This window comes from Colletotrichum orchidophilum (assembly GCF_001831195.1).
Source record: "Colletotrichum orchidophilum strain IMI 309357 chromosome Unknown Scaffold_103.1, whole genome shotgun sequence".
Lineage (NCBI taxonomy): Eukaryota > Fungi > Ascomycota > Sordariomycetes > Glomerellales > Glomerellaceae > Colletotrichum > Colletotrichum orchidophilum.
In genome coordinates this window covers 93,292-119,103 of record NW_019173059.1, presented here as the reverse complement: position 1 = coordinate 119,103, position 25,812 = coordinate 93,292, and the positions used below count along the sequence as shown (strand labels likewise).

At 54.2% G+C, this 25,812-nt stretch overlaps 8 protein-coding genes across 8 annotated transcripts; 3 read left to right on the top strand and 5 right to left on the bottom strand.

Moving 5' to 3' along the window:
- Positions 1-2,538: 2,538 nt before the first annotated feature.
- CORC01_10440 (uncharacterized protein) lies at positions 2,539-4,749 on the bottom strand (the record flags this gene model as incomplete). Its single annotated transcript, XM_022622068.1, has 2 exons — positions 2,539-4,326; positions 4,384-4,749. The coding sequence occupies 2 exons, from the start codon at positions 4,747-4,749 to the stop codon at positions 2,539-2,541; spliced, it is 2,154 nt and encodes a 717-aa protein (XP_022471443.1).
- Positions 4,750-6,452: 1,703 nt separating this feature from the next.
- Positions 6,453-7,272, top strand: CORC01_10439 (cutinase; the record flags this gene model as incomplete). The annotated part of the gene is made up of 3 exons (XM_022622067.1): positions 6,453-6,818; positions 6,871-7,050; positions 7,102-7,272. The coding sequence occupies 3 exons, from the start codon at positions 6,453-6,455 to the stop codon at positions 7,270-7,272; spliced, it is 717 nt and encodes a 238-aa protein (XP_022471442.1).
- A 718-nt stretch (positions 7,273-7,990) lies between these two features.
- Positions 7,991-9,630, top strand: CORC01_10438 (phosphotyrosyl phosphate activator protein; the record flags this gene model as incomplete). The annotated part of the gene is made up of 2 exons (XM_022622066.1): positions 7,991-9,079; positions 9,169-9,630. 2 exons carry the CDS (start codon positions 7,991-7,993, stop codon positions 9,628-9,630), a joined length of 1,551 nt encoding a protein of 516 aa, XP_022471441.1.
- Positions 9,631-10,263: 633 nt separating this feature from the next.
- CORC01_10437 (uncharacterized protein) lies at positions 10,264-11,115 on the bottom strand (the record flags this gene model as incomplete). Its single annotated transcript, XM_022622065.1, has 4 exons — positions 10,264-10,493; positions 10,557-10,679; positions 10,771-10,938; positions 11,103-11,115. The coding sequence occupies 4 exons, from the start codon at positions 11,113-11,115 to the stop codon at positions 10,264-10,266; spliced, it is 534 nt and encodes a 177-aa protein (XP_022471440.1).
- A 3,730-nt stretch (positions 11,116-14,845) lies between these two features.
- CORC01_10436 (metal ion transporter metal ion transporter) lies at positions 14,846-16,735 on the bottom strand (the record flags this gene model as incomplete). Its single annotated transcript, XM_022622064.1, has 3 exons — positions 14,846-15,698; positions 15,754-16,267; positions 16,327-16,735. 3 exons carry the CDS (start codon positions 16,733-16,735, stop codon positions 14,846-14,848), a joined length of 1,776 nt encoding a protein of 591 aa, XP_022471439.1.
- A 1,072-nt stretch (positions 16,736-17,807) lies between these two features.
- On the bottom strand, positions 17,808-18,646 carry CORC01_10435 (phospholipid methyltransferase; the record flags this gene model as incomplete). The annotated part of the gene is made up of 4 exons (XM_022622063.1): positions 17,808-18,322; positions 18,379-18,395; positions 18,454-18,493; positions 18,586-18,646. The coding sequence occupies 4 exons, from the start codon at positions 18,644-18,646 to the stop codon at positions 17,808-17,810; spliced, it is 633 nt and encodes a 210-aa protein (XP_022471438.1).
- Positions 18,647-19,352: 706 nt separating this feature from the next.
- Positions 19,353-20,952, bottom strand: CORC01_10434 (uncharacterized protein; the record flags this gene model as incomplete). The annotated part of the gene is made up of 4 exons (XM_022622062.1): positions 19,353-20,416; positions 20,467-20,629; positions 20,692-20,813; positions 20,880-20,952. 4 exons carry the CDS (start codon positions 20,950-20,952, stop codon positions 19,353-19,355), a joined length of 1,422 nt encoding a protein of 473 aa, XP_022471437.1.
- Positions 20,953-21,930: 978 nt separating this feature from the next.
- On the top strand, positions 21,931-25,712 carry CORC01_10433 (uncharacterized protein; the record flags this gene model as incomplete). Its single annotated transcript, XM_022622061.1, has 3 exons — positions 21,931-22,197; positions 22,249-23,797; positions 23,851-25,712. 3 exons carry the CDS (start codon positions 21,931-21,933, stop codon positions 25,710-25,712), a joined length of 3,678 nt encoding a protein of 1,225 aa, XP_022471436.1.
- Positions 25,713-25,812: the final 100 nt, after the last annotated feature.

Genomic DNA, 25,812 nt, shown 5'->3' with positions numbered 1-25,812 from the left:
AATGCGCTCACTTTTGCTCTCACGCTCAGTCGCTCACTCACTCCAGTCCCAATCTCACGCTCACACTCACTCTCCATCTGTCTCACTATCCGTCTCATTCTCACTCTCACTCTTGGCTGCTGTTTCAAGTACCCAGAGTCTCACACCTAGGTCCTCCCTGAGTCTTGACGGGTCGATTCCTCATGTCGACACTCCTTTGTTCACTAACCCTCGGTCTGCCAGAGATGACACCGACCATTCATAAACATAGTAGTTCCCTTTGTCAACGTGTCTCACCCTTTTGGCTCGCCGACTTCGCCGAAGAAGGCGAAGAGGGGAAAATGCTGCTTCATCAGGTAATTACTCGTCATAGCAGTCAGAGACTCAGAAACAGCCAAGTTCGGCTTCGATTCGACTTTGATCTGCCGACTCTCTAGCCCGACGTCCATCCCAAGTCCCGTACAGAGGATTCCAAGACAACTCTGGCTCCACGGGCTCCATGGATCAGCCCCCAAAGTTGGTCACCCTTCCGGAGCCCCGGCCCTGACGCAGCGTCGCTTGGGACGAGGCGTGATTGGTACCGGGGACGAGGCTCAAATGGTTTCGGCCCCGAAGAGAAAACAGGCGCCGGGTCCTTACGTTTTGCCATGCCATGGTAAGTACCGATTCGAATGACTAAACCGCAGCTTCGGCCTCGGCGGCCATTCATGCTCCGCCTCCGAAGTGTTCCTTCCCTCTCCTCTGTTCTCTCCTGCCTGATCTCTCTCACTCTTGGGAACCTGCTCCCCCGTGCGCCGCATAGCCGCTCCCGCCCCGGACATCTGCCTCACTGACAACTCAAGGGTTCCCCGCACCTGCATCACTCAACCGCGGTCAGGGCAGGTTAGCCGAGGGAGGGTACGAACACAGGAGACGCGGTTATGTTACAGCACATGAGCTTGATGTTATGTTGCTTCTTCTCTTCGTGTCGCCCACGTTTGTTTTTAACGCCTCCTACTGAAATGGGAAAGTCCAGCCCGCGACGATTAGGCCCATTCACCCCGGGAATAACCCAAGAGAGAGGAATGGAAACCCAAACCGCAATCGGGAAATTTTACCGCCTGGCTTTACCTAATTGATTTCAGACTGGACAAGAACTGACCGTAGTCTACCCTAATGACTCAAACCGGGTCAAACCAAGAAGCCTCGAGATTCAGTTTCTTCGGCAAGTGATCTGGCCAAATGGTGCTGATCGCCCCAATCGGCCGACCCCAAACTTCAAAGGGACCGCCGTCTACCGGTAGTCCTGGAGCCTTCCATCTCACGTGTCGAAGGCCAAAAGAACCACACGCTTGTGCGCCGCCCGCCCTAAATGCTACCCTAAGCTACCTTTTGTGTGAAAAGTCGCCAGTTTATACAGATACGTATCCGTAGAATAGATTGCTATACCGAGCCTGACTCTGAGAATGTGTTGCGCTCAGACCCGCGTCTGGAAGGTCGGCAAGCTAGGCCATGTATACTCTCCTGTCTTGTCTCTAGCTAAGCGCACCTCTAGTCCGCTCCAAGTAATTCAGGCGACGCTCGCTCTCACGATCACACAAACTAAATCTCTCGATCTGCCATTGCTTGACCCCGTACAATCATGATTTACCTCGCTATATGGAGGACGAGAAAGAGGGAGCGAGAGGGTTGTCGACAGACCCTCCAACCCCCGCCCGTAAGACATCACCAAACCCTCCAGGGACCAACCCTCATCCTTCGTCTCCCACTCTTCCAAATGTTTCCTCCCAAAAACCATCTGCCGAAGGCCCCACGGCCAGCGCACCCCAGTCAACTCTCATCACCTAAACCAACGGGGGTTACGGCGTCGTCGCCGACGTGTCGTGTAAGCCCCCCCTCGAAAGCCAAAATCTTCGGCAGATGTTTTTGCGCGTGTTCTGGCCGCCGCCGCAACCAAAGAGGTTCCAGAGCTTAGGGCCCCCTTTTCTCACCTTTCCTCTTGGTCATTGTTTTCCGCCCTGTGGTCCATTTCTTACCGTCAGTCCATGACACGAACAGGTGGCATCGATCAGGGGCCACGTGGGAAGAAGAAGAATCGGCACACACAGACTATCCGTACACTTTGACGGCTCACCTATGCCGTTTCCGGATGATGCCATAGTTTTTATTCTGTACTAAGAGGACGACCCTTCACTGTGAGGGCCGATCCGGCGTCATTTTCACGTCGTACCGTGATATCGTCTCTCGATGACCCAAATCTTCAGCAGTGGCTAAGTATCATGTTATTGCTGTCGTGTCCGGAAATTGAGGCATAAATCATGCTCTGCGCCTGCTGCGACCGCATAGACGACGCGGTTTGGTAATAATTGGAATCTCTGAAATGCTGATTCCGAGTCATCACCGCCGAGCAAGCATGCAATAGTAGGCGAAACCCTGCGTGCAGAGACGATGGATTTTGGTAAATTGAAGCTATATCATTTGCTCGAAGTACTGATAATGAGACGCTTGATATGAACACGGGGGTATCCTCTAAACAATAAACTCGCAGCTAACATATCCCAACAAGCTGCATTTTCCAGCTTATACCGCTGCAAAAGCCGGAACCTCTTTACCCCTCGACGCTGCATGAGTTCTGGCGCTTTCCTTAAGCAGTCTGATCATGGCCCTGACATCATCTTCGCTGCGTTTAAGCATCGTCGCGAGCGCTTCAGAATCTGAGTTTGGCCTCGCGGTCAATGTCTGCAGAAGCCACTTGGCATCTGCTTCCGGCCACGGCCTGCTTGGTTCAGCGTCCGCGGGTCCTCGCCTTGTCCTCGAATAGCGACTGACTGGCACGGCTTGCTGTCTCTCATGTCTGCTTTGCTGTGGAGAGCTCGCCTGTCTTCGTGCCTTCTCGGCAGCAATCCGCTCCTCCAGTCGTCTGTCGCAAAACTCCCGTTGTCGCCGCCTTGTCTCTTCGTACTCGTGCCGCTCTAGCTCTTCCTTCCTCTTCCTCTCAAGCCACCTCTCCTCGTAAAATCGTTGCCGCTGGATCGCCTGGTTGGTTTTGACCCAGGTCTCGTCCAACTCTAGCTTGAAGCCTCGTAGATACTCGCCGAGCTTCTCTCGACTGAGCCTCTTTGATAGCAGCTGCTCCTTCTGCCTCCTCCTCGACAGATTGGAGAGCATACCATAGTACAACTTCTCAATCCAAGCAACCACTCTGTGCATCATTTGCAACATTGGCTTCGTGAATCGTCCAGCATAATGTGATTTATCATGCTCAGTGCCCTTGCGGAATACGTTTCCAAGGGTTACTACAAGTAAAGGAATGATCTTTTCGGACAGCTCCTTGACGAAGCGTGGGGGCGGCATGTCTGATTCTTCGCCGCGGCTGGGCTTCTTCGCTTTCATGGCCGTGTCGTGTACAAGTATGTCGACTTCTTTGATAGTCAGCCTGGCATCAACCGCAACCACGTCTTCTGAATGCAAGTAGTCAGTTTGTTGATTGAACAGGGGCGCGCGAGGTGCTCCGTCCCAGAAGTGGTTGAGTGCTTGAATGTGATCCCATAGAGGCTGGATTCTCTGCGACATTTGCGCTGGCCCAGTTGTAAGGTCAACTGCTCTTCCATCACGAGAACGCGTCCAACCAACTCCGTGCATCAGCTCTTTGATGCTCTTGAGCGAGTGTGACTTGATTGGCGCCGCGGTCAATCGATCTTCATCTTCGGGCTTATGGAAGATAAAATAATCGTCCGGGTATGCGTAATCGACCTCCGGGAAGGAGCCCGGAGTTGATGGGCTCATGTCACCGACCAAACGACGAATCTGCTCAGTTGCCTCCCTGGACTGTGGCTCCATTTCGGAGTCGGTATCACCCCTGGCGGCATCATCTTCCCCAGCTTGTGCAGAAGGTGGCAATTCAACCATGGTCGGATCGTTGTATAGTTGCTCCTCATCCTCATCCTCATCTGTGCTCTCAACCTCTTGCTCAACAAACAGTCCATCGCCGGTGTCAGAGGTGCGTGAGGTAGCCCGTGAATCGGAAGCTTCAACGTCTTCCTGTGACAAGTCGGAACGATCAACTGCTCGTGCAGATCCTCTAGGTGGACTTGGAGGAACTTCATAAATGTCCGCCCCGGCCTCTGCAGAGGCGGCAGGTTCGTCCTCGTCATCCAGGTTTGCTGTTGATTGGGAAATGCTGGGCTCGGCTAAGCCCTTAGTCGCTTTTGTCGCTTTCGTCGTCGTAGGTCGACCGGAATCTTGGGTCGTCTGCGCTTCTTCACCGCGGCGAGCATTCGTACGAAGGGTATTCGTTGCTTCTTTACGTAATGTATCTACCCGGAGATTGCCATGTGTCTTTCGCGGCCGGCCTCGTTTTTTAGCAGTCTGCAGGGGAAATTGTCAGCTTCGTAGACGACCGGAGTTGACGCTGGCTTGGCTTACTGGTTGTCCAATCGGTACATCTGGTACCACAGGGGTAGCTATGCTTTCACCAGTATCATCTGTGGCTTCATCTTCCTCGCCTTGACCGTGTTCTCCGTCGCTGCCTTGATTTTCTTCTTCTTCTGCTGCTGCTGCTTCTTCTGCTTCTTCTTCTTCCTCCTCCACATCCCTTCGACTTCTTCGCCTTCTCTTCACTCGTATGGCCTCGAAATCCCTAATGTCTTCCACATCAACGTGACCGAGACGCTTGCTGCGCCGGGTTTCCGCCGGAGACCCATCGCTGCTGGTCGGCAAAGCCTTCTCATTGTCATTCGCAGCTCGACTGTTCGCCTGCCGACCAGGTCGCTGTCTGGTGGCTACCGGCATCGCCGTCTTTCGATCGGGAGTTCCGATGATGATTTAGGAGGCGTTGAATTGAAAAACGTGCTCTGGAGCAAAGCGACGTAGCCGCGATCGAGGTTCAAAAATCTTGGCGTCTCATTGTCAACAGCCAGTCGTTCGTCCAATGACGTGAATGCAGCAGCTACCAATATCGCGAACAGGAGCGCGCTCATCATGCCTTCCGAACAAAGCGCGCACTAACGCAGGGTTCACGGTGCTAGTGCCCGGAGGCGGGGCCGGCAAACGCCCCTCCTTCCGGCTGAGTCAGCAGAAGGGGTCTCGAGATGTAGGATAGAGGCGATCATACTGCCCATCACGTTCAACACCATCTTGACGTTTTGTGCTCGCGACAAAATGCAGAAGCAGCCAAATGGCCATGGCAACCGAGTTCGGTTTCGGAGGCTTTCCTCCTATTTTGGATGACTGGGCCCTCCAACCGAAGTTCACATGCTTTCCCATCCCCGTACTTCACTGGGTCTAGATGGTCAAACGCTCCCTCTTTCGAGACCTCTCTCGCAATGTTGATCGAAATTTCTTCATTCCATCTTGCAATGCAGGAGGATATCGTGATTCGACGATCCTCAGATGGGGCGTCAAAGTTCCGCATACGTAGTATGAGTGTTTCTAGCGATCTTCTTCTATCTGTCTGTCATCGACGTGGTTCACGACCAAGAGATCAAGGCTTGCCAGTGCATTCAACCCTTATCATTATGAGCTGTTTTCTTATCAATACCTACCTAATGTCTATTGCCTTGGAATCGACTTAATGCAAAATGCCATGAGTCTAGCTCAAACGCAGTGGTCCGACATGGAAGGGCTTCTCGAGATTTAGCTTCTGCGATAGGTTCGCGGATGGTTTAAGGTAGCCCGACGAGGCGAAAGCAGCCAGCATCAAGGCAAAGACAAACCCTTACCCTCACACCACTTCGAAGCGTACAGGCGAAGAAGACCACTCTCTTCAACCAGCACACAGACTCGTCGAGCATGGAGGTCCATGTCAAATGACGACGTGTTCCGACCCAATCACTATTAAACTCCACCGCGTTTCACACCCACCTGTCGGATGCTGATCTTTTTCTGCACCTCTCACTCGTTCATCGGTCTTTTTCAGCTGAAGTGGAAGTGGCTTTTTTCTCTTCTTGGAAAAAATTGCGTTGATCGTGCATAATGCGGCTCAGCAAGGAAGCACAGCCTTTTCTTCGTCTCAAAGCTGCGACACGTCCCGTTCCCGCCCTCAGCTTCCTGGAGCCAGAGCTTCATGCCGCCATGTAGCGTCGGAGCTTCTTGGCTATGGTGGCGACCGCGTCCGTTTCGTCTCTACTCGGTCCTTGGCCAGACTTTGACGTGAAGAGCAAGGAAGACGAGGCCGTCTTTCCGTGTGGGTGTCGAGGTATCGGGCAATGGGTTCGCCCGTGGATGACCAGATAAATTTCGTCTGCCGGAAGCAACGGTCTACTGGATCAAGTAATATTCAAAGCAGGCTTTTGAAATTCGAGTGTAAAGAAAAATTCCATCGCGGCTGGTAATTTGTATTCGGCGAGACTACATTTGCTGTCATTAATTTCGTTTTCGCTTTCTGCGCTACTTATGCCAGCTTTTTGTCTTAATAACGAGACTGACTTAATGTCGATTGCCTTTCAAGTCGATTCCTCACGACCCCCTATCGACGAACGGCGCCGTAGCCCAAGATGCGTTTCAGCATAGGAATTGCGGTCCTTTTCGGCCAGGCCCTGGCCTCACCTCATGTACTTCAGCAACTTCAGCAAAGACAAGACAACAAAGACTGCCCGCCAATCCACATCTTTGGGGCGCGAGAGACAACGGCGCCGCCGGGTTTTGGTTCCGCGGCCGGCATCGTCGACGACCTCACCAAGGCAAATCAGGGCGCTACGAACGAGGCCATCAACTATCCCGCATGCGGCGGCTCGTCGGACTGTCAGGGCATCAGCTACGCGGACTCGGTGAAGAATGGGACCGCGGCTGTTGCCACGGCCGTGAATGATTTCAATAAGAAATGCCCCAAGACGAAGATTGTCATGCTGGGATTTTCTCAGGTACGTGTGAAAATGGACAATAAAGGCAGCGCAAGGTCTGATCGGAAACCAGGGAGCTCAAATTATAGACAACGCATACTGCGGAGGAGGAGACAGCAACGAAGGGGTCAAGGACGTCAACGTTCTCATCTCCAACGAGGCACTCGGAGCAGTTAAAGCAGCCATCTTCATGGGCGACCCACGCTACGTCGCCGGATTTCCCTACGAGGTTGGGACTTGCAAAACCCAAGGTGTAAGCTGACACAACGATGTTGGTACTGAGTAGTCTACTAACGTTGGCCAGTTTGCACCACGACCCCAAGGATTTCAATGCCCCAATGGAGGCAATATTAAATCATTTTGCGATTCTGCGGATCCGTTCTGCTGCAACGGTAACGACCCTGTTGCTCATTTACAATATCCGAGCATCTATGGCGACCAGATTAAACAGTTTGTGAGTGACAAACTGAAATAGAGGAAACGAAAGAAGGGTAGAGTCTACCCATACACACCAGCAAGCTCAACCCAAGGAACTCGCACTTTCAAACGTTCAGCCTTGGTGCAGGAAGAAATCCGGGACCGCGCGGCCTCTGATCTAATAGATGGCTTCTCGAAACGAGAGCCGTTGTAATTTTCGAGTTTCCTGTCATCAAGGTTTACCTTTTCCCCCCTGTACCAAAGAGCCCAACCAGAGGTACATACAATTAGTCCATGTCGGAGAGGCCATAGAGGGCGCTCAGACAGACCGAGATTTGGATAGAAACTTGGCATAGACGTAATTAATACATTTGATACACAGCCTCGGACTTGGTCTCGCAAATGTATTGAGAAAGACTGACTTTCTTCGACACGTTCAAAAGTCTGCCTCGAGCCGAAAGTCAATTGAACGTAACAGGTGGGATAGTTCAACCAGAAGGAAATAAGCTTGAAGCGGGACCATCTCCCGCGTTGAACACCCCTGTGTTGAGGCTGCTGACTAAGGCCCGGCGCTGTGTCGTCACTCCGCCCCTCCATCCTCAAACACGACCTACCTAGGAACGCTGAGAGCTATCTGAGCTATGAGTGCCACCTGCAGCTACCAAACCTCCAAATCCACACATACCGGCAACCAATCCAGCATCTCGAGGTACCTTCTCAGCCCTTTCGTCCCAACACACGTGTATACACACACGCACACACACATACGAGCCGCAATGGATCCTCCAAAACCATCACCACCATCGTCAACAACACCACCCCAAAGACCGTCCGTCCCCGCCATCGCGCCCCTCCCAAAGACCCCGCGCAGCTTCCAAACCCCCACCAAGCGCATCAACACCGGCACCGACCTCGCAACGTTCCTCACAACCACAGCCTACCGCGACATCCTCCTCTTCCTCCTCCAACTCAACCGCTCTCTCTGCCCGCGCCGCAACCCCACCCGCCCAACCGGTCCCTCCACGACCTTCCCCCTCTCCTCCGTCCCCTCCACCCCCGAACGCGGCCTCCCGCCCTCCATCGCCCGCCTCCAGAACCTCCTCGCCGCCGCAGAAGCCCTCATCGACCTCGCGCCCCCGGACCCGGGCCCCCGCCGCTTCGGCAACGTCTCCTTCCGCAAGTGGCACGAGCTCCTCGCCGAACGTGCCCCCGCCCTGCTCTTCAAACACATCCCCGACGCCGTCCTCGCCTTTCCCACAACCCCGTCCTCCGAGCCACCCGCCTCCGAGCTCCTAGCCTACCTCCTCGGCTCCTTTGGCTCCTCGCAGCGCCTAGACTACGGAACGGGCCACGAGCTCTCCTTCCTCGCCTTCCTCGGCTCGCTCTACAAACTCTCCTACTTCGCCGACGACACCACCACCACCACCACCACCGCAGAAAATGGCCAACCCGCTGCGCCGACTGACACAGCCGCCCTAGACCGCACCATCGTCCTCGGCGTCATCGAACCCTACCTCCGCGTCGTCCGCCGCCTGATTCTCACATACACCCTCGAGCCCGCAGGCTCCCACGGCGTATGGGGCCTCGACGACCACTCCTTTCTCCCCTACATCTTTGGCTCCGCCCAGCTCACGGCGCCCGTGTCATCGGACGCCGACCCGATGCCGACAGAGGGCTCCGTCCGCGGCGCGCCCAAGACGGGAGACATTGTCAAGCCCGCCGTCGTGGAGGACCAGCGCGGCGAGAACATGTACTTCTCCGCCGTCGGCTTCATAAACGACGTCAAAAAGGGCCCCTTTTGGGAGCACAGCCCCATCCTCTTTGACGTTTCTGGCGTCAAGGACGGCTGGGGGAAAATCAACAAGGTGAGTTTCGCCAATCTCTTTTGTACGAGGTGCAAGTGTTTAATAAGGCGGGCGAGAAAGAAGCGGCTGACTTTGCAAATGTCTTCCAGGGCATGCTCAAAATGTTCAACGCAGAAGTCCTCCAAAAATTCCCCGTCGTCCAGCACTTTACATTTGGCTCCCTCTTCTCTTGGGACCAGGACCCAAACGCCGAACCCGTCTCCCAGTCCGTTCACGCCGCGAACCAGCCCTCGTACAACTACCCAGCGACGACGACGGCGCCTCCCCCGCCTCAGGGTGGCGCAGGCACAGCCGCACCGTGGGCAATAGCGGGCGGCGGCGGCGGCGCTGCTGCTGCTGCTTCTGCTGCTGCTGCTGCCCCGGGTCGCATGCCTCCCCCCGGTGCTGCTATCGGTATCCCCTACTCGCGGCAAGCGCCGCCGCCGTCATCCGCAGCTTCGGCGCGGGCGCCTCCGACGGGTATGATGCCTATGCCTCCAGGCGCGCAGCAGGCTCGGCAGGGGACGGCTGATGCGCAAATTACGTTGACAAAGGCGCCGTGGGCGAAGTGAGAAGACCGAAGAGGATTACATGCGTGATGTGAGATGGATACCCCCTGACTGGCTCTGGCTCAAGCTGAGCCGCAATTCTGTTCAGATGCATAGGTGTAGGAGGAGCCAAAAAAGGAACCGAAAAAAGGAAACGAGGGCCACGAAGCGAGCCGGTAAGTGGCTGTATGAGACCAACGGATTCGCCTACTTTTACCTGCCCTTAGATAAACCGCTGAAGTTGCTACGGTTATGTGCAGTGTAGGAGCAGAACTGAGGCGTCAATACATAAGGTCCGTAGATGAGAGGAGGGAAAGACGCAAGATACCATATCAGTATAAGTAAGGTACGCTCGATTCAACTACTCGAGTAATGGGTATCCGAAAAGTAAGCAAATAAACATGAATAGACCAATGGTCTAAAGCAAGAAAACCATCTAAACCCCCAATCATGTGCCGCTCTTCCCCTCCTGTGACTGAGTGTTTCGTCGTAGTGGACGGCGGTTTGAGCTGCTGCAACGCTACGGGTCACATCGCTTGGATCGCTCTCCTCTCCTTCAACCAAGTTCGTGGCCCATGGTCAAGTTCAATCTTCCTTGAGCCCGTTAATCTTGTGAACCCACAGCCAGTCATCGGGGCCGAAATCCAACGGCGCAATCTAGGCGGTGGCAGTGGCCTCCTCCTTCTTCTCCTCGGGCTTGGCAACCTCGGTGGGGGTAGCGGCAGCGGCAGCGGGAGCGGGCGCGGGCGCGGGCGCGGTCTCCGCAGCCGGGGCCGCGGCCGGGGTGGTAGCTGCGGGAGTCTCCTCCGTCTTCGCGGGCTCGGTGGCGGGCTCAGGGGCTTTGGGGGCCTCGGCGGCTACGGCAGGAGTTGCGGGCGCTGCGGGAGCTGTTCGAGGGCGTGTCAGTCATTGATGCCTCCATCCTTTATTTTGCCATACTGGGGACCTACCAGCCTCTGCAGCCTTGGCGGGCTCGGTAGTAGCAGGAGCATCGTCCTTCTTGGCCTCGACCTCGGCCTGGGGGGCCTTGGCCGGCTCAGCAGCGGGAGCGGGAGCAGGAGCAGCGGGCTCGGCTATTTTTGTCGTTAGTAACAGCATATCAAGGCGAGAACCTGGTAGGGGTTTTGGTTGTTGAGAGGAAAAGAAGAAGAAGACAAAACGTACTCGCCGGGGCCGCAGCAGGGGCAGCTTCGGTCTTGGTAGGTTCAGTGGCCGCGGGCGTGGTGGTTGTCGCGGCGGGAGTGGCAGCAGGCTTGGCCTCGGCCTTCTTCTCGTCCTTCTTCTTGAAGATGGCCTTGAACTTGGACTTGAGGTTGTCCAGGGCGTCGATGGCTGGTTGGGAAGATGGCGTGTTAGTGATTTTCTTGGCACTCTTGGTTTCGTCGCGTCGCTGCCTCGGGCAACATGATGCGTGTGGAGGAATCTTTGGTAGCTTCTTCGCAGCTTTCGCAGAAGATACCAGGGAGGATTGGAGAAGAGGGCAAGGGCAGACTCACGAACTCCAGGCATGATGACTGATTTCGAAGGAGGGCGTGTAAGAGCTGATAGCTATCGTATCCGTTGTATGCGAGGGTAGGCGATTGCGGCGATGAGCTAGTCAGCGGCGATGAATGCTGGAAAGATGTAGTTGGGACGAAGGGGGTAGCAGGGCAGTCTATGTGAGAAGCAAGAAAGTCAAAAAAAGACCATCCACGATGAGGTGGGAAAAGGCCGGGGTCTCGAGATAGAAATAGACGCCCACCCCAGGCCTCACTGAATGGTCTCGACTCGTCTCAGCACAGCATAGCACAGCATAGCATGGCAGGCAGTCACGCGTTGGGCTTGGCAAAAGGAGCTCTGTCCGTACCTAGTACCCTGTACAGACTACAGAGTAAGGTAGGTATGGAGTAGAGTAGGTAGGTAGGTACCTTAATCCCCCGTGCTGGAGGCATGATGGAGCGGGCGGTGAGGTGGGCAACGAAGGGGAAGGGACTGCTGGGTTCCCAGGATGCCATGCCGGGACCTTCCAGCTAAAGGCAAACATGGTCAAGGTGGGAACCAATGGGCTGCATGACTTCCCTGGCCTTGAGGCAGTGACAATCAATGGGGTGGGAGGGGAACAGATACATGGCCTGTATCTGTATGGATTACTAGTCGATGATCCTCTTTTATTTATCGCCATTACTATGTCCTTCTTGTTACGACAAACGCCAGTCTTTGACGTTCCCGCTTCCCGCTTGTGCTGTCCGCCTTGTCCCTCACCATGTTGTTGAAGTGGTAGGAACAAAGAACCACAAACGTCCCTTTGGACACTCTGCTCAGGGGAGTTGTCTGTAAGGTTCCAGATTGTCTGAAGTCTGGTGTGGTGTCTCTGGCAGGGATGGCAGCTGCACGTTTTCCCACTAAGATATGCATGGGCCCAGTAGCGGCGGTACGTATCTGAGCTTAGCACACGATAACTCCTCCAGTCCCTTCTGGAGAGCACCTTATCCACCCGACACCTGAGCTTGACACATGGGAGAGACTACGGATGCTATCCTGTAGTCTCAGGACTTAGACTCTGTGGACACATCTCATGGTCCAGAGTACAGAGAGTCAGTCTAGCTTGTCCATCTATCGAGGCCGCTTCTCCATCGTCCAAAGATAGGTATATATCACTACCCCCACAGCTAAATGTCAAAGTTCAGAGTTCATCCGTCATCGGAGATTCGTACGCCAGTTCGTATCAATTCCGCCCAAAGTTTGATGAACAGGATGGGTAGTCGACGGGATGCTGAAACCCTGCTTTTACCTCCCACATCTGGTCGGCCGCTGGCTGCTGGCTCACTTGCAGCTGCAAGCCAAGGTTCTCTCGTCTTCTGCCATATCTGCTGCCTAAGCCATTCACGTCCCATCGTGTCATCGCATTCGTTCAATCGGGCAGATTGCCTTGGAGGGTGTCATCCAGGCGCATTCGCATGCTGGGGGTTCCCAAGATGTGTGTACGAGATGCCTTAGTGTGCCCGCGTGCGTGTGGTTGAAGAGAAACAGAATCTGACGGAATGCCGTCATTTCAACGGATTCAGTCAGGACAAGGGTCCAACGCAAATCGAGGCAGCCCGGGGCGCTAGGCGCTACCTGGTCTGGATCACCGTTCTGCCGTCTGGTATCGGGTTTGCTTTCCCCCCAAAGCATAGCGATAGTCAGCGGGCACTGGCCACTGAAGAGCGAAGAACATACGTTGGATCAATCAATCACCCGGTGGGTAAGCTCGAGATTGCTCGAAATTGGCTCGGATGGGGCCTCTAAGCCCTCCCTCGTCCGCTGCAACGCTGCTCATCTCGACTCGCCTGTTGATCCTCACATTGCAGGGTCAATATTGCCACAGACGAGATGCAAGTTTACATGGTAGAAATCTTTCAGGTGTGACCTCGTGGGCGCACTCACTCACTTCTACCCCATGTGTTCACCAAAGAATACAATGTATATATACATATATACAGTGCACACACACAACTCGCGATGCACCACGACGTCAGCTTCAACTAGAACCAGAATCGCAACCGACCTCAGAATGCAAAAAACTACGTACAGATAAGGCAGATAAATAGATAAATGGACCACAGTCGCAAAAAGCAAAAGAATGGGGCTCAACCGGGGATCGAACCCGGGGCCTCTCGCAGGAGTGTACTTGGGGAACCAAGAACCCAAAGCGAGAATCATACCTCTAGACCATTGAGCCGAACCAAGCCGTTTAGCGACTAGGAATGCAGGTGATGCGATGACGGAGAAGCTCGGATAGCCACCTATGTTTTGTTTCGAGGGGGGGAGTGGATTAAGCCACCCTTTCTCCAGTGCGTTTGCGCCTCATCTCAGTCTGCCAAAGAAAGGATAAGAAGAAGAGGGTACTTTGAAAGTGCCACATGGGCATGCAACATCGCATCTATCTCGTAAGACGCTTGCGATAATGCGAGGAAGACATTGAAATCTTGAAAGGACAAATAGAGATGGCGACATTGCGGGAGATCAAGCGTATGTTGAGAAGACAATCTCAGAGGGAAGAAAATTCTGGATTGGTGGAAGAGATTAATAAGAAACATTCGAGAGGTGGCAGGCCAAGCCTTGCTAGATGCTTTCCACCGCCCAATCAATGTTTGGGCCGCTTCCGCCCACCAACGACTTGGTCACTCTTTCCAGCCAAGGACTACTGGCACTGACTACAGCTCCGGTCAAACAGCCAGTGTGGTGAGGCAGAATGTCACACAATAAATAGGTTTTCAGGTCGATACTCCGTACCATGTACTTATACATTGATTCAGCTGTTTGAAAACTGCATTAATTCTACACCTTGGCTCAGAAGCCAAAAAGCAAGACACCACCATCCACTCCATCACTGTGACCTGTTCTCACTGGCTTGACCATGAATGTAGGAGAATGAGGAGAACATAGGAGCTCAAGGGTCGGTCTTCGTGAAAAGAAGCCAAGTTGTCCGCCATCTTTTTTCCCGTCAGGTTAATGTCCCATACTATATGCATTCATCTGGTAATCTCAGTCAATCACAAATTAAACTTTGCTCGTGTCGAAAGGCTTGAGCTGAAGCACCTGATACTCCAAAGTGAGGAAGTCCGCCCCCGCTATCTAAGTTTCCATGGCATTGGAAGGAAAACTTACGGGAAATTCGCCGAGTATGATCTTGTGAACGAGGTGATTTGACATTGATGCCATCCTCGAAGGGGCAGCGACAAAATCATTTTTGACACACCCGCCTGCCGGTATGGTGTGTCAAATATCCTTTTCATGTTTTCTCGACGCGTTCGAGTTCAACAGAAGCAGACTATAAACGGATCGAAGCTCGTTTTATCCTAAAGAGCTTGTCGATTACGAATCGTTCATTTCTTCTTTTCTATTCCTCGCCAGCGTTCATTAAGTATTGCGCGTGCTGGGTGTTCTTACAGCGGCGCAGTAACTCAAAATATAGCCGAATTGGCGATAACTCTTTGTTTAAGGCAACAAGCCATGAAGAGGATTATTGTATCACATTGAAGCTTTGAATGAAACATAATCGAAGAAAAGGGGACTTGAAGCAGCTTCATAATCCCAGACACCAGCCAGCCTTACATACATAGCCCCTATTTAAATCTATCACCACTTCAACAATCTCGTACAATGCATACATCATGTTACTGAATGTATGAGCAAATAATTCATCAAGTCGTCAATCATAAACGTTTGAAACGTGGTTGTACCCTCCCATCACCACCCTTCTTCAACGTCAGAAATCTCAATTGATGGCGTTCAACACCAACAAAACCAAATTTGCCACATTCATGACCGTAATCATCAACCAAAGCAGCACAGCAATCACCGTAATCCACCACGAATTCGCCATCTTGACGCCCACGGCACTAAATCGGCGCGCGGGCACGACCCCCGTGTCAGACCCGTAGCTCGCCGCTCCCGGTACGACAGTCATGTACTTGTTCAGCGACGTAAAGTAAATGAGCGGCGCCGTGATGACGGGCAACACCGTGCTCAGCACCACCTGCGTACCCGTCAGCGCGTTGCTGAGCCCGGACTGCCCCGCGACCGCAACAACGACAACGGTCGGAATGACGCTGATGAGCCGCGTCGCGAGACGCCGGTGCCACGGACGCATACGCCAGTTAAGCGCACCCTCGCTGGCGAGCTGGCCCGCGATAGTGCATACCAAGCCCGCGGAGACGCCCGAGAGGAGCAGAGCAAAGGCGAAGATGATGCCTGCGGCGGAGGATATGCTGTTGGCGAGCAGGTCGTGCATGCCAAAGATGTCGGAGGCGAGAGAGGTCTGGCCCTGGTAGAGCGCGGAGCCTGCCACGATGAGGATAGCCGAGTTTACAAAGAGGGCGAAGACGAAGAGGGTGATGACGATCTCGGCGATGGAAAACTTCATACAGTGCTTGATGGCGGCCATGGAGGGGAAATAGAATACCTTGGGGTCGCTGTCGACGGTAGTCATGGTGTCGAAACGGGGCAGATCCTGGAGGTTGCCCTCCTTCATGTCAAAGTCTTTGAGCCTGGACTGAACGACGCCTGAGCCGAGGTGGAGGCTGTGAGGCATGACTGTTGCGCCTAGGATACCACAAGATTGGTACAGTCTGTTGTCATCTTTGTTAGCAACGTCATTGAACCATAGGAGGCTTCTCCACATACCCCTGAGTCTGGATGATGGAGTTGGATGGAAGGTATCCGCGGAATACTTGACCGACAGTCGTGTTCTCAATCAACGAAAGTTGGATGCAGAAGCAGACAACGACTCCCAGGACAAGGAAACAGACGCCAATTTCGAACAATCGCAGACCGCGCATAGAGCCGTCGGGGCGGTAAAAGACGACAATGAAGACGACATCCACAATGGTAAGGATGACGCAAGCGATCAAAGGCAACTTTGGTATCAGGAGGTGCAGAGCTATGGCGGTGCCGATGACCACGGCCATATCAGTCGCGATGATGGCGATCTCGGCGAGTGCGTAGGCGATGATATTCATCCATTTCGGGAGGAAGACGCGGCAGGCGGTCGCCAAGTCAAGGCCTGTAATTGTCCCAAGTTTGATCGCCAGACCCTGAAGAAATATCGCAACAATGTTGCTCAATAGAACGATGAATAGCAGGTCAAAGTGATAGGAAGCGCCGGCGGCGATATCAGTGGCGTAGTTCCCGGGATCAACTGCGTGAAATCGTCAGTCTCGCATACACTCTCGACACTTGGTTCTTTCAAAAACCTACTGTACGCAACGGCAATCATGAATCCCGGTCCTACGAACTTGCCAAACGTGATAATGTCGCTCCATCGCCGGCTGATCCATCTTGTTTCTCTCTTGTGCACAGTCTGATTCGGCAAGGGAAGTGTCGGACCCGACAAGAGCGAAAAAGGCCCCTCATTATCTATACGCATCTGCTTCTTGGGTGTCGGAGCAAAGTCTTCCGTGCTGGCCGATGTGCCCTGCGAGGACACGATAGCATTGAGATTGATGAAATCCGGCGGCACATCTACGCTCAGGCGGCCAGACTCCGAATGTGACTGGCCGTGCAGGGTCTGGCTGATCGTGTAGTCGGCGGTGAAAGGACTGGCGCTGGATCTGCGGGAACTGCCCCCTTGCTGAGCAACAGGCTCATCGAGCCATGTAGGCTTCATGGTATCCCAGGTAGCAACGACAGATTTCGCTCAGGTCCTCGAGGCTACATTCCACAGGACAATTAGAATCGATAAGCACAACATATATCTGCACCAAACTTACCATGGGGGCGCTTATGAGCGACAGCGTTGAACCCTTTGCGAAAGAGTGTCAAAGAGAGAAAATGGGACAAAAGCCACTCTCGGTTTGAAGAGAAAACGGGAAACACCATGGTTTTGTCACCTCAACTATCAAATGCTGAAAGCAGAGCCGGAAGCAACACCATATCCCACTCAACGGTAGAAAATTCCGAATGCAGTCTCTGCGAGGCATACGGCGCCTCCGTATGAGACACCAAATCGTCATGAGCAAGCCGTGGAACCATCCGACCGAGCCATTGGGACGCCTTGAAAGACGGAATGGAATCAACAGTGGTCCCTCGAAACAAGCCAGATGGGCGAGGGTCTTCTTGGTTAGTGTGGACGGGGCGGGACGGCAAAGAAAGACGGTCTATGAATCGCCCGCCACTAGCAGTTGGTCGAGTCTTGGAAAAATGCTTCTGGACCAGATTTCCTGAGACCTGCCGTCCGCCTTTGGCATAGCCGCTGGAAAGCGCACATACTAATGTTAATCAGCATGGCAAAATCAACGATTACGGTATGGCTTGCCATTTCATGTATGTGGGAGCAGATAAAAGCGTAGGTTAAAGCTGTGGCGTAACGGAGGCGCCCAACCATGTCATGTAAATTGCATCTGCTGGTTGGCCTGACTAGAAGCGAAGTTTCTTTGGTCTGAATCACTAGAGTAGCTAGGTATTCGGCAGCCGAACTCTGTTGAAGGCTGATATCATTTTTTTCTTCATCTTCCTTGGCGGGCCGTTTGGGGCTTGACTCGGCCAGCCGCCTTCAGGAAGTTGTGGGACGGCCAGCTCACCGGACTGACCGGGCTCACCGGGACCCATTTCGACGCATTACCCCGGCAGGACCTGCGTGGCTCCGTACACCCCCTGTCGCCCGGTCTTGCGCTCGGCCCTGATCCGGAACGGGATGTGGAGATGGGTTTGTGCTGTTGAAGCTGGGCCTCTTTTCACATTCACCTGATCTTCTTGGTGTCCTTGCCGGCGGCACGTTCGCGGTCTCTCTTGGCATAGATGCCGGCAGTAAAGGGATTCTCATAGCTCAGGGCAATTTGGTAGACGATGAAGACCCAGATAGTCAGCAGAATGCCGGCGGGCTTGCCGTAGATGAGGGCGGCACCGAGGAAGCTCATTGTGGAGCCATTGTACATCGGGGCGTCGGTAATGCTGAAGGGGAAGCCAGTCACGATGCTGTCCATCAAGATGCCGAAATAGTCACCGAGGAATGTGCCGGTAATACCCAGCTGCCATGTCGAAGAGAGGACGAGAACGTTGCCACAGGCCACGAGGGCGTATCCGACATAGGTCACCGCATCGGACGCGAGAAGTGGGTGGGCAGGCTGGAAGCGCAGGGCCCGTTCGTAGAGGAGATCACGGAAAATGCCGAGAGAAAAGATGGTAGCCGCCAGGCCGTAGCATGCAGCTTGCGAGCGTCCGCCAAAGAGCTTGGTGAGGACCTTGTTCTTGTACTCTGGAAACCAGGTTAGACAGTATCTACTTGGGCACCACCACGGCGGCCTCACGAACCTTGTCTCGCGATGATGCTACGCAGATGTTAGCACACCACTTGACCAGGGACACGTTTTTCAAAGAGTGGCTTACTTCCAGAACAACGGGTTGAAGGCAATTGCGGCGGCAGAGACTGTTTGCAACAAGCTGGGTCAGCGAGGGGCGTCGTGACGAGATGTGAAGCTCAAGGAAGGGTCCAAGCTCCACGAGGACGACATGGCGTACTGAGTAAGCTCTTCTGGTTGAAGTCGACCAGGGTCGTGTTGTCAATTTGGACGGGAGCCATGGCCAATTGCGATGCCAACGAGGAGGAATGCTGGTGCAAATTTCGGCAAATTTTCGAGGCAATGCAATGGAGAGTTTTTGCCTCTCTCGAATGGAAGAAAACGTTGAGGACAGAGGTAGCTTAGGAAGAAGGATGGGTTGGGAAGTCTCCCAGGCTTGTGACAGAAGCTTACTCCGCCAGGTATTTATGTTAGCGGGGACACCTGGCCATAGCGTCTCGTCATAACGCTGTAACGCACCGCTTGGGGACCATGGGTGTGGTTAACGTACTTACCTTACCTAAGGTAGGTAAGCTAAGAACCTACCTTACCTGCGTGTCTGCCTGGATTTGGGGCTTTTCGCTGTTTGCTCTTACCTTACCTACTCTTAGTCCTTGCCTTAGGTCTCATTTCTTCACGGGATTTCGAAATTCGGCGGCCCTCGGGGCTGGGGTAAAGCAACCCTCCATCTCCGCCGCTAGCCGATCACCCAGCTCAACTCGGTCCTTCAGAGACGATGCAAAGCAAGGAAAGGCTATTAACTGAGATACAAGATGGCAACTTGTCTTGAGCCATCGAGGAAATCCGGCTGTTATAATTAACTAGAAAGCAGCGCGCGCCGCCTGGACCAAATCGCATTGTGGGGGGTATCAATTGCAACGTCAACCTCAAAACACCATGACCCGGAGATATTCCCTCAAAGTAAGCCAACAACGCCCGGGCACCCCATCACCTGCGATTCCTAGTCTTCTTGGCTACGGTACTCGTGTCTTCTTCCTCGTCGTCCTGGCCCTTCTTAAGATCGTCCGAGAGGCCCCATTTCTCCTTGTCGTACCAGTCCTCGCCGTCAGACATATCCCGGTTGGTGCCGCTGTGCGCTTCCGACTTGGACCATTCGAGAACCGTGTTGCGTAGCCGATTGGCCTTGAGGAGTCCTTCGTGGAGCTTCATAGCGCCACGACAGACCTCCTCTTGCTTCTGCACGTACAGAGCCAGAAGGCGCCGGATATCCTCGGCCTCTGCCTCCGGAAGACCCACATCTCGGTCTGGACGAGCGTTGGCTGGCGGCCGGAAGAATGGGTGGACAAAGGTTTCGTCCGCCGTTTCCGACGTCATTGACGGCGCATGCGTGCCGTTACGACCAGCAAGGTCGGTACCAGGCTGCGAGGGAGGTATTGCGCTGCCATCGTGCCTGTCGACATCGACTGCCTTTTGTTTTTGCTTCTTATCGACCTTGCTTTCGCCGTGTGTCGCCAACACGAGTGCGTTGGGCTTCGAGCTTTCGCCATTCGTCGCCTGGGATGCCTCTAATCCAAGCTGTGAGGGCTCCTTGTCCGACTTTTCAGGCGCTGATTTCGCAGCCTCCCCCTTGTCTGAGCCGGCGTCATTCATGGTTATGTCCCCATCTCCGTTCTCCTTATCTCCAGACGCCTCGCCATTCGTGCCGTTCGGCGCGTGTTCTGGTCTCGTATCGCCACTCAATGTGCCTGAGGAGGCGTCCTCGATTGATCCGGCAGTAGTGGCTTTCGTGTTGTGTAGGTAGCCGCGTTCGACGTAGTCTGTCGAGTACAAGTCGGCGTCGTCGGGACCAACCATGGTGCCACAGGGCACCCATGTGTAGTCGCCGCAAGTCTTTGTGAAGAGATGTCTGACCCTCCATAGTGATGCATTTTCTTTGCGTCTGACATCGCAGCTCTGCTCGGCGATCTCGTCTAGGGTCTTGGCCGTAAATGGTTTAGATAGAGTCGGGTGTGTTGGTAAATCGGTTGAGGCAGTTAGGGGAGCTAGGATCTCTGGAAGGGGGTCAGCCATAGCCCTGCGGCGGCGATTGGAGAGAACTGACGTTCTATTCGAACATTGGCGTAAGGGTCGAGCTCTGTGGCCGAGGAGACAGCCTCCTGAATGCGCTCTTCGTCATCGTCGCTGTCAATTTCGTAGCCTTCCTCGTCTACGATAGGAGGATTGCGGCTTATTATTGTGCGCTGCTGGCCGGCGTAGTCGATTACCTGCAATCGTCAGTGTCGGTCAGACGTCGTGGGCCGACATGCGGGAGGGACGCGCGACGTACTTCATTGTAGACCTCGGGACCGGAAGGTGGTGCGAGTTGACCTTTGTGGGAAAAGAGAGCGCGCTTCTGAAGCTTGTGGCCACGATTGCCGTAGTAGTCAATCTCGTCGTCCGAGTCGGATTCTGCCAGGTGCTTGTTAGAACGCAACGACGACGAGGCTCAAGACGGAAGGAGATTCGTGCGCGTACCGTATGCTTTTCGCTTGAGTGCCTTCTTCATAGCGGCCACCGTCTCGGCGAAAAGGATCTGCTGTGTTGCCATTGCGCCGTTCTGACTCTTGCCCCCTGGCGACTTGCCCAAGCGATCACGGAGGTGGGTTCGACAGAGAGAAGGAGGACTAGGGGAGGTCGGTTGGAGCTTTTTCGAGTAAAGAGACGAACAGTCTCAAATGACTGGGATTGAGGTTCGATTTGTGTTGGGACGGTGGTGACAAGGAGTCATTTACGAGTTCGGTCTGAAGAAAGGTGTGGTGTGGGAGAGGTGAAGGTAGGAAGGGTAGCCCTCAATTTCTGCGCGCAGCCTCTGTGACGAGGCGGGAGGAGAACCACGCGGGCGGGCGAGGCTGGATTTCCTGGCCCTAGGTGCGTTCCTCCGGTTCAGTGGAGGGCACCCGACTGCGCTCACAGATGAGCGACCTGGAGCGAATGCGCTTCCTTCCAGGTTCCGCTCTTTGAGAGTGGGTCGATCATGACCGCATTTGGGCGTCCAGCCAATCATGATCCACGACACCGGCGTCCACTTTACCCGAAGCCGAGATGTTCTTTCGGTGCCCAGGTCTCTCCGTCTCTCCAGCGCTGTTCAGGACTCCAGGGTGCACCCACCTGCTTTGTGGTCACTGCAGCGGGATGGTATTAGTGGGCTGGGATGCGGGACAAGAGCCAAGGTACCTACCTGGGTAGGTTGGGTTGTGATACTTTCGACATGTACCTTTCTTTGCTTGCTTCCCACGGAGGACGCAGGACACCCATGCTTGCGCGCCTTTGAACTTGTATGAAGCTTCCCCTTCGCGACAACTCGCAAGTCTTCATCGCTGCGCATTTGCCTACTGCCAAAGCCTGATCCCATAGTTCGGGCGGTCATGCTCCCTTGAGTATTGCGTCCGTGAGTGCTCGCCAACCCACCACGAGTACACACGTTTCTGACTCGCAGTCTAAAGCAGCTTTGCGATCCGGTCGATCTCTGCCAACCGAATCGATATCTTCATGATCGTCTTGCGCTGCATGCCCGAGCTTGACAACAATGGACGGATACCCGGTTGGAAGCCTGGGTCATAACATCCCGCATATCGTCATTGCCGGTCTGACTTCGAACCCCGCTAAAGCCCTGCCTTTGAACGCAGAGCTTCGAGACCAGGCGCTTTTGATCCGATCCGAGATTCCAAGCATAGAAAGCCCATATGCCGAGGCCTTGAGGGACTACATCGTTCGCCAGGATGGGAGGAACCACCCATGGAACGGCAAGGACAGCGGGAAGCCGTACAGGCTGCGGGTCGCCGTTGCTGGTCGAGTACGGCGCAGACCACCTGCTTGTGTCCAGTCAAGGCTAACATCTGGATAGTCTCTTGTTCTACCTCCCCGCCGTGCTAGACTTCCGGACGGCATGGAAGCTCCCGAAACGCCCGCCGTGCTGCATTCACCCTTTTCACCCCTCAGTCCAGTATCTCCGTTGTATCCCGACGGCCTGATGAACACAGACTGGCTCCAAAAGCATGAGGATATGGTTCCCAGTGTCTATGTATCATTCTACACCTTGACGGCTGATCCAACACTTGCTACCCTCCACGACAACCAACTGAAAACCGATATCAACAACACCAAGACCGCGATCAGTAGGTCGGGCTACAGGACACGCTTTGCTGTTGTTCTCCTGAGCGATGGCGTTGCCTCAGCTTCCATGCAAGATTTCATGCAGGAGAGGCTTGAAAACATCAGGCGAGGCGTTGCTTTGGACACCAAATCCTTCTTCTACTTGTCACTCCACGATCTGTCTACAGATCTGGAGCATACTGCAGACTCCATGCTTGCGGCCGTCTTCTTGCAAGCTATAGAGTACTATCGCGATCTTGGCCGTCATGCTCGGAAGAAGCGCAGTCGAGGAATCGCTCCGCAGCCCACAGTGCCGCCCACAAGTACGTCGCAAACGACCTCAGTGCAAGACTGGAATGTACGATACGACTACAAGACGGGAGTTTTTGCCGAGTTCCGACAGGAGATGGATGCGGCGCTGCGCTCGTATGAGCAAGCTTATGAGGGGCTTCTCAGTCAAGATGTCATGGACATCATTCCCAGCTGGAGCCCGAGATGGAACGAGGCGCGCATGCTTGCCGATATATTGGCGATACGCAGCATCCGATGCCTGCTTTGGAGCTCGCAGAACACTGTTGCAGTGCGTAAATGGTACACGCACCGGGACAGGATAGCCGACTTTGTCGATCGACGTGGCCGGGGAACGAATAATTACGGCTGGGCTGCATGGGAATCGAGATGGGCATTAGTAATGGCGAACTTGATCGAGAGGGTGGACATTCGCAGCTTGGCGCCAGCAACGCGAACGTTATTTCTCCAGCCCGAAAAGGCCGCTGCGAGTGACCGCTTACAACCGTGGGAACTGCTTCATCACACAGGATATTGGTATCGTATTGCTGCTGAGCATCTGATGACCCGGCGAGCACTCGCCCGGTCAATTCCGGAAGAAGACCGACGTTCACCGGATACCACTCCGGCATCCGCGGTCGCCAGCAAGGCCTTCCAATATGATACTTACATGTGTCCAGATCCTCACGAGGAGTTCCCCTTGCAGGGGAAGGGCGTAAACCATTCTCAGCTCATTGTAGACATTCTGATGGCAGCTAGGTCCCAGTTCCAGGCACGGCGTCAACTACGATTATCGGCCGAAATATCTTTGGAATGCGCGAAAGAAATGGTGAACCTCAAGGCCTGGGACGACATTGTTGCTTTGCTGCGGCCTCTCTGGGAAGACATGTCGTTCAGGTCAGAGGGTTGGCTCAACATCACGGAGGATCTGAGCTGGGTCTTGCGTGCTGCAGCCGCTCATGCGGGTCACGGGGAGCTTGTAGTCGCCATCGATTGGGAGCTTATGAATAGAAGTAGGCTCCCTACTTCTCTCATTCACCTTAACGGACACTGACTTGGAACACAGAGTTCACGCGGCGGCCCAAGTGGCACTACGATGTTGCTAGGTCACTCGAGGGACTCAACATTGAGCCCAAACCCACTGTGACCATCAACGACGATGTAGTTTCTTCGTTCATCGCCGCATCCTTCATTTTCAAAAGAGAGGACGGAAAAGCTGGTGAGACCTGTCAGGCGCAAGTTGCCATCAGATCCGATGCCTTTGCGGATGCATCGACGGTGACTCTCAAGGGCCTGAAAATCGATTTCGAAGGCAGCCTGAAGACGATTACAATAGAGCATGACCCAGAGTTTAGTGGTGGAAAGGGGAAGGGAGATGTCATGCTCGCGGGTGTACCTCTGACCGAGGCGGCCCGAGCCGACGAAGAGGGAGAAGAGGGCTCATCAGGGCTGAGCGGATCGGCAAACCTGACGTTGAAGCCTGGCCACACGAACGTTTACGAAATGGCGATACCTTTGCGGGAACCCGGCGAGGCGCATGCATCCTCGGCGACCTTAATCCTGGAGACAGACACTTTTCTGCTGAATTATACCGTCGCCTTCCGAGATCTGGGAGCGACGGACTTTTGGTTTGGGCCATCCCTTTCGAGGAGACGAATCGTGCGGCAGAGCGCCCACGTTATCCAAGTACAGGCCAGACCACCAAAGCTGGAGATTAAGCTGGCGCAACCCCTGGATCAATTCTACGCAAACGAGGCAATGGATCTGGTTGTCGATGTCGTGAACGCCGAGGAGACTGAGGCTGTCGCCAAGCTGGAAGTCCACGTCTTTGGCGAACAGATCCCGTGCTTCCGAGTTGAGATTGAGAATGAAGGAGAACATATCGCGGAATCTGGCCAGGAGGAAGCCAAACTAACGGGTCTAACACTCGGGACACTAGCAACGTCGCAGTCGACGCGTGTCAAGGTCAAACTAGATCCCGTACAGTTGACCACATCGTACGATGTCACACTGAGGGTATTCTATCATCTCGCCACAGACCCGGCGACCTTGATCATGCAGATTCTACCCGTTCAGCTCAATGTCGTCAACCCCTTTGAAGCAAACTACGACCTCATTCCACGTCTTCATTCCGACCCCTGGCCGAGCTTATTTGACTACGAGGGCGTGCAGGATCCCGCCGCAGACGAAGCCGCTGTTCAACCCCGCGGGCTGGCACAAAAGTGGTGTCTCGTGTGCCATTTTGCATCATTCGCCACGGAAGACCTGGAGATTGTCAGCATGGACGCCGAGGTCATTGCGTGCCAGAACCATGCACGATGCACTACGGCGACCCGCCCAGAGATACCAGAAAGCGGGCTCCGAATCCCGCCGAAGCAGATGCAGGAGGCCAAGTTCGACCTGGTTGCTCAAAAGTTCAGCCTCGACGATCGGGGGCCTGCATCACTCGACGTGGCCTTTGTTCTCAAGTGGCGCCGGACATCAATAACAACAACATTATCATCATCACCAGCGGCGGTCAATACGACCAGGATGCTTGTCCCGAGATACATTGTCCTGGGCACCGAGCCCCGTGTCCTAGCTTCGTACTCTCTCGCCAATCCTGTAACGGGTCTGATCAACCTGGACATCACCATTGAGAACCCCTCGAGTCATTTCCTGACGTTTGGCTTGAACATGGAGCCCAGTGACGAGTTTGCCTTTTCCGGCTCCAAGCAGACCACTGCGCATGTTTTGCCGGTCTCGAGGCGTTCCATTACGTACCGGCTGCTACCTCTGATAAGGGGCGATTACATCCGGCCGACCCTAGTGGTCAGGGATAAGTATTTCCAAAAAGTGCTGAGGATCATACCGACAGAGGGCATGAAGATCGATAAGGACGGCTTGCTGGTTTGGATACCGCCAGAGGAAGGCGAGGATGATGAGTAGGGATGGGGCTGGATCAAAATGCTGGCTTTCTTGCGTACGTAAACTCAACATCTAAGGTCTCTGTAATAACCAGCGTCCACCATCCCAACCCCCTTCCCCC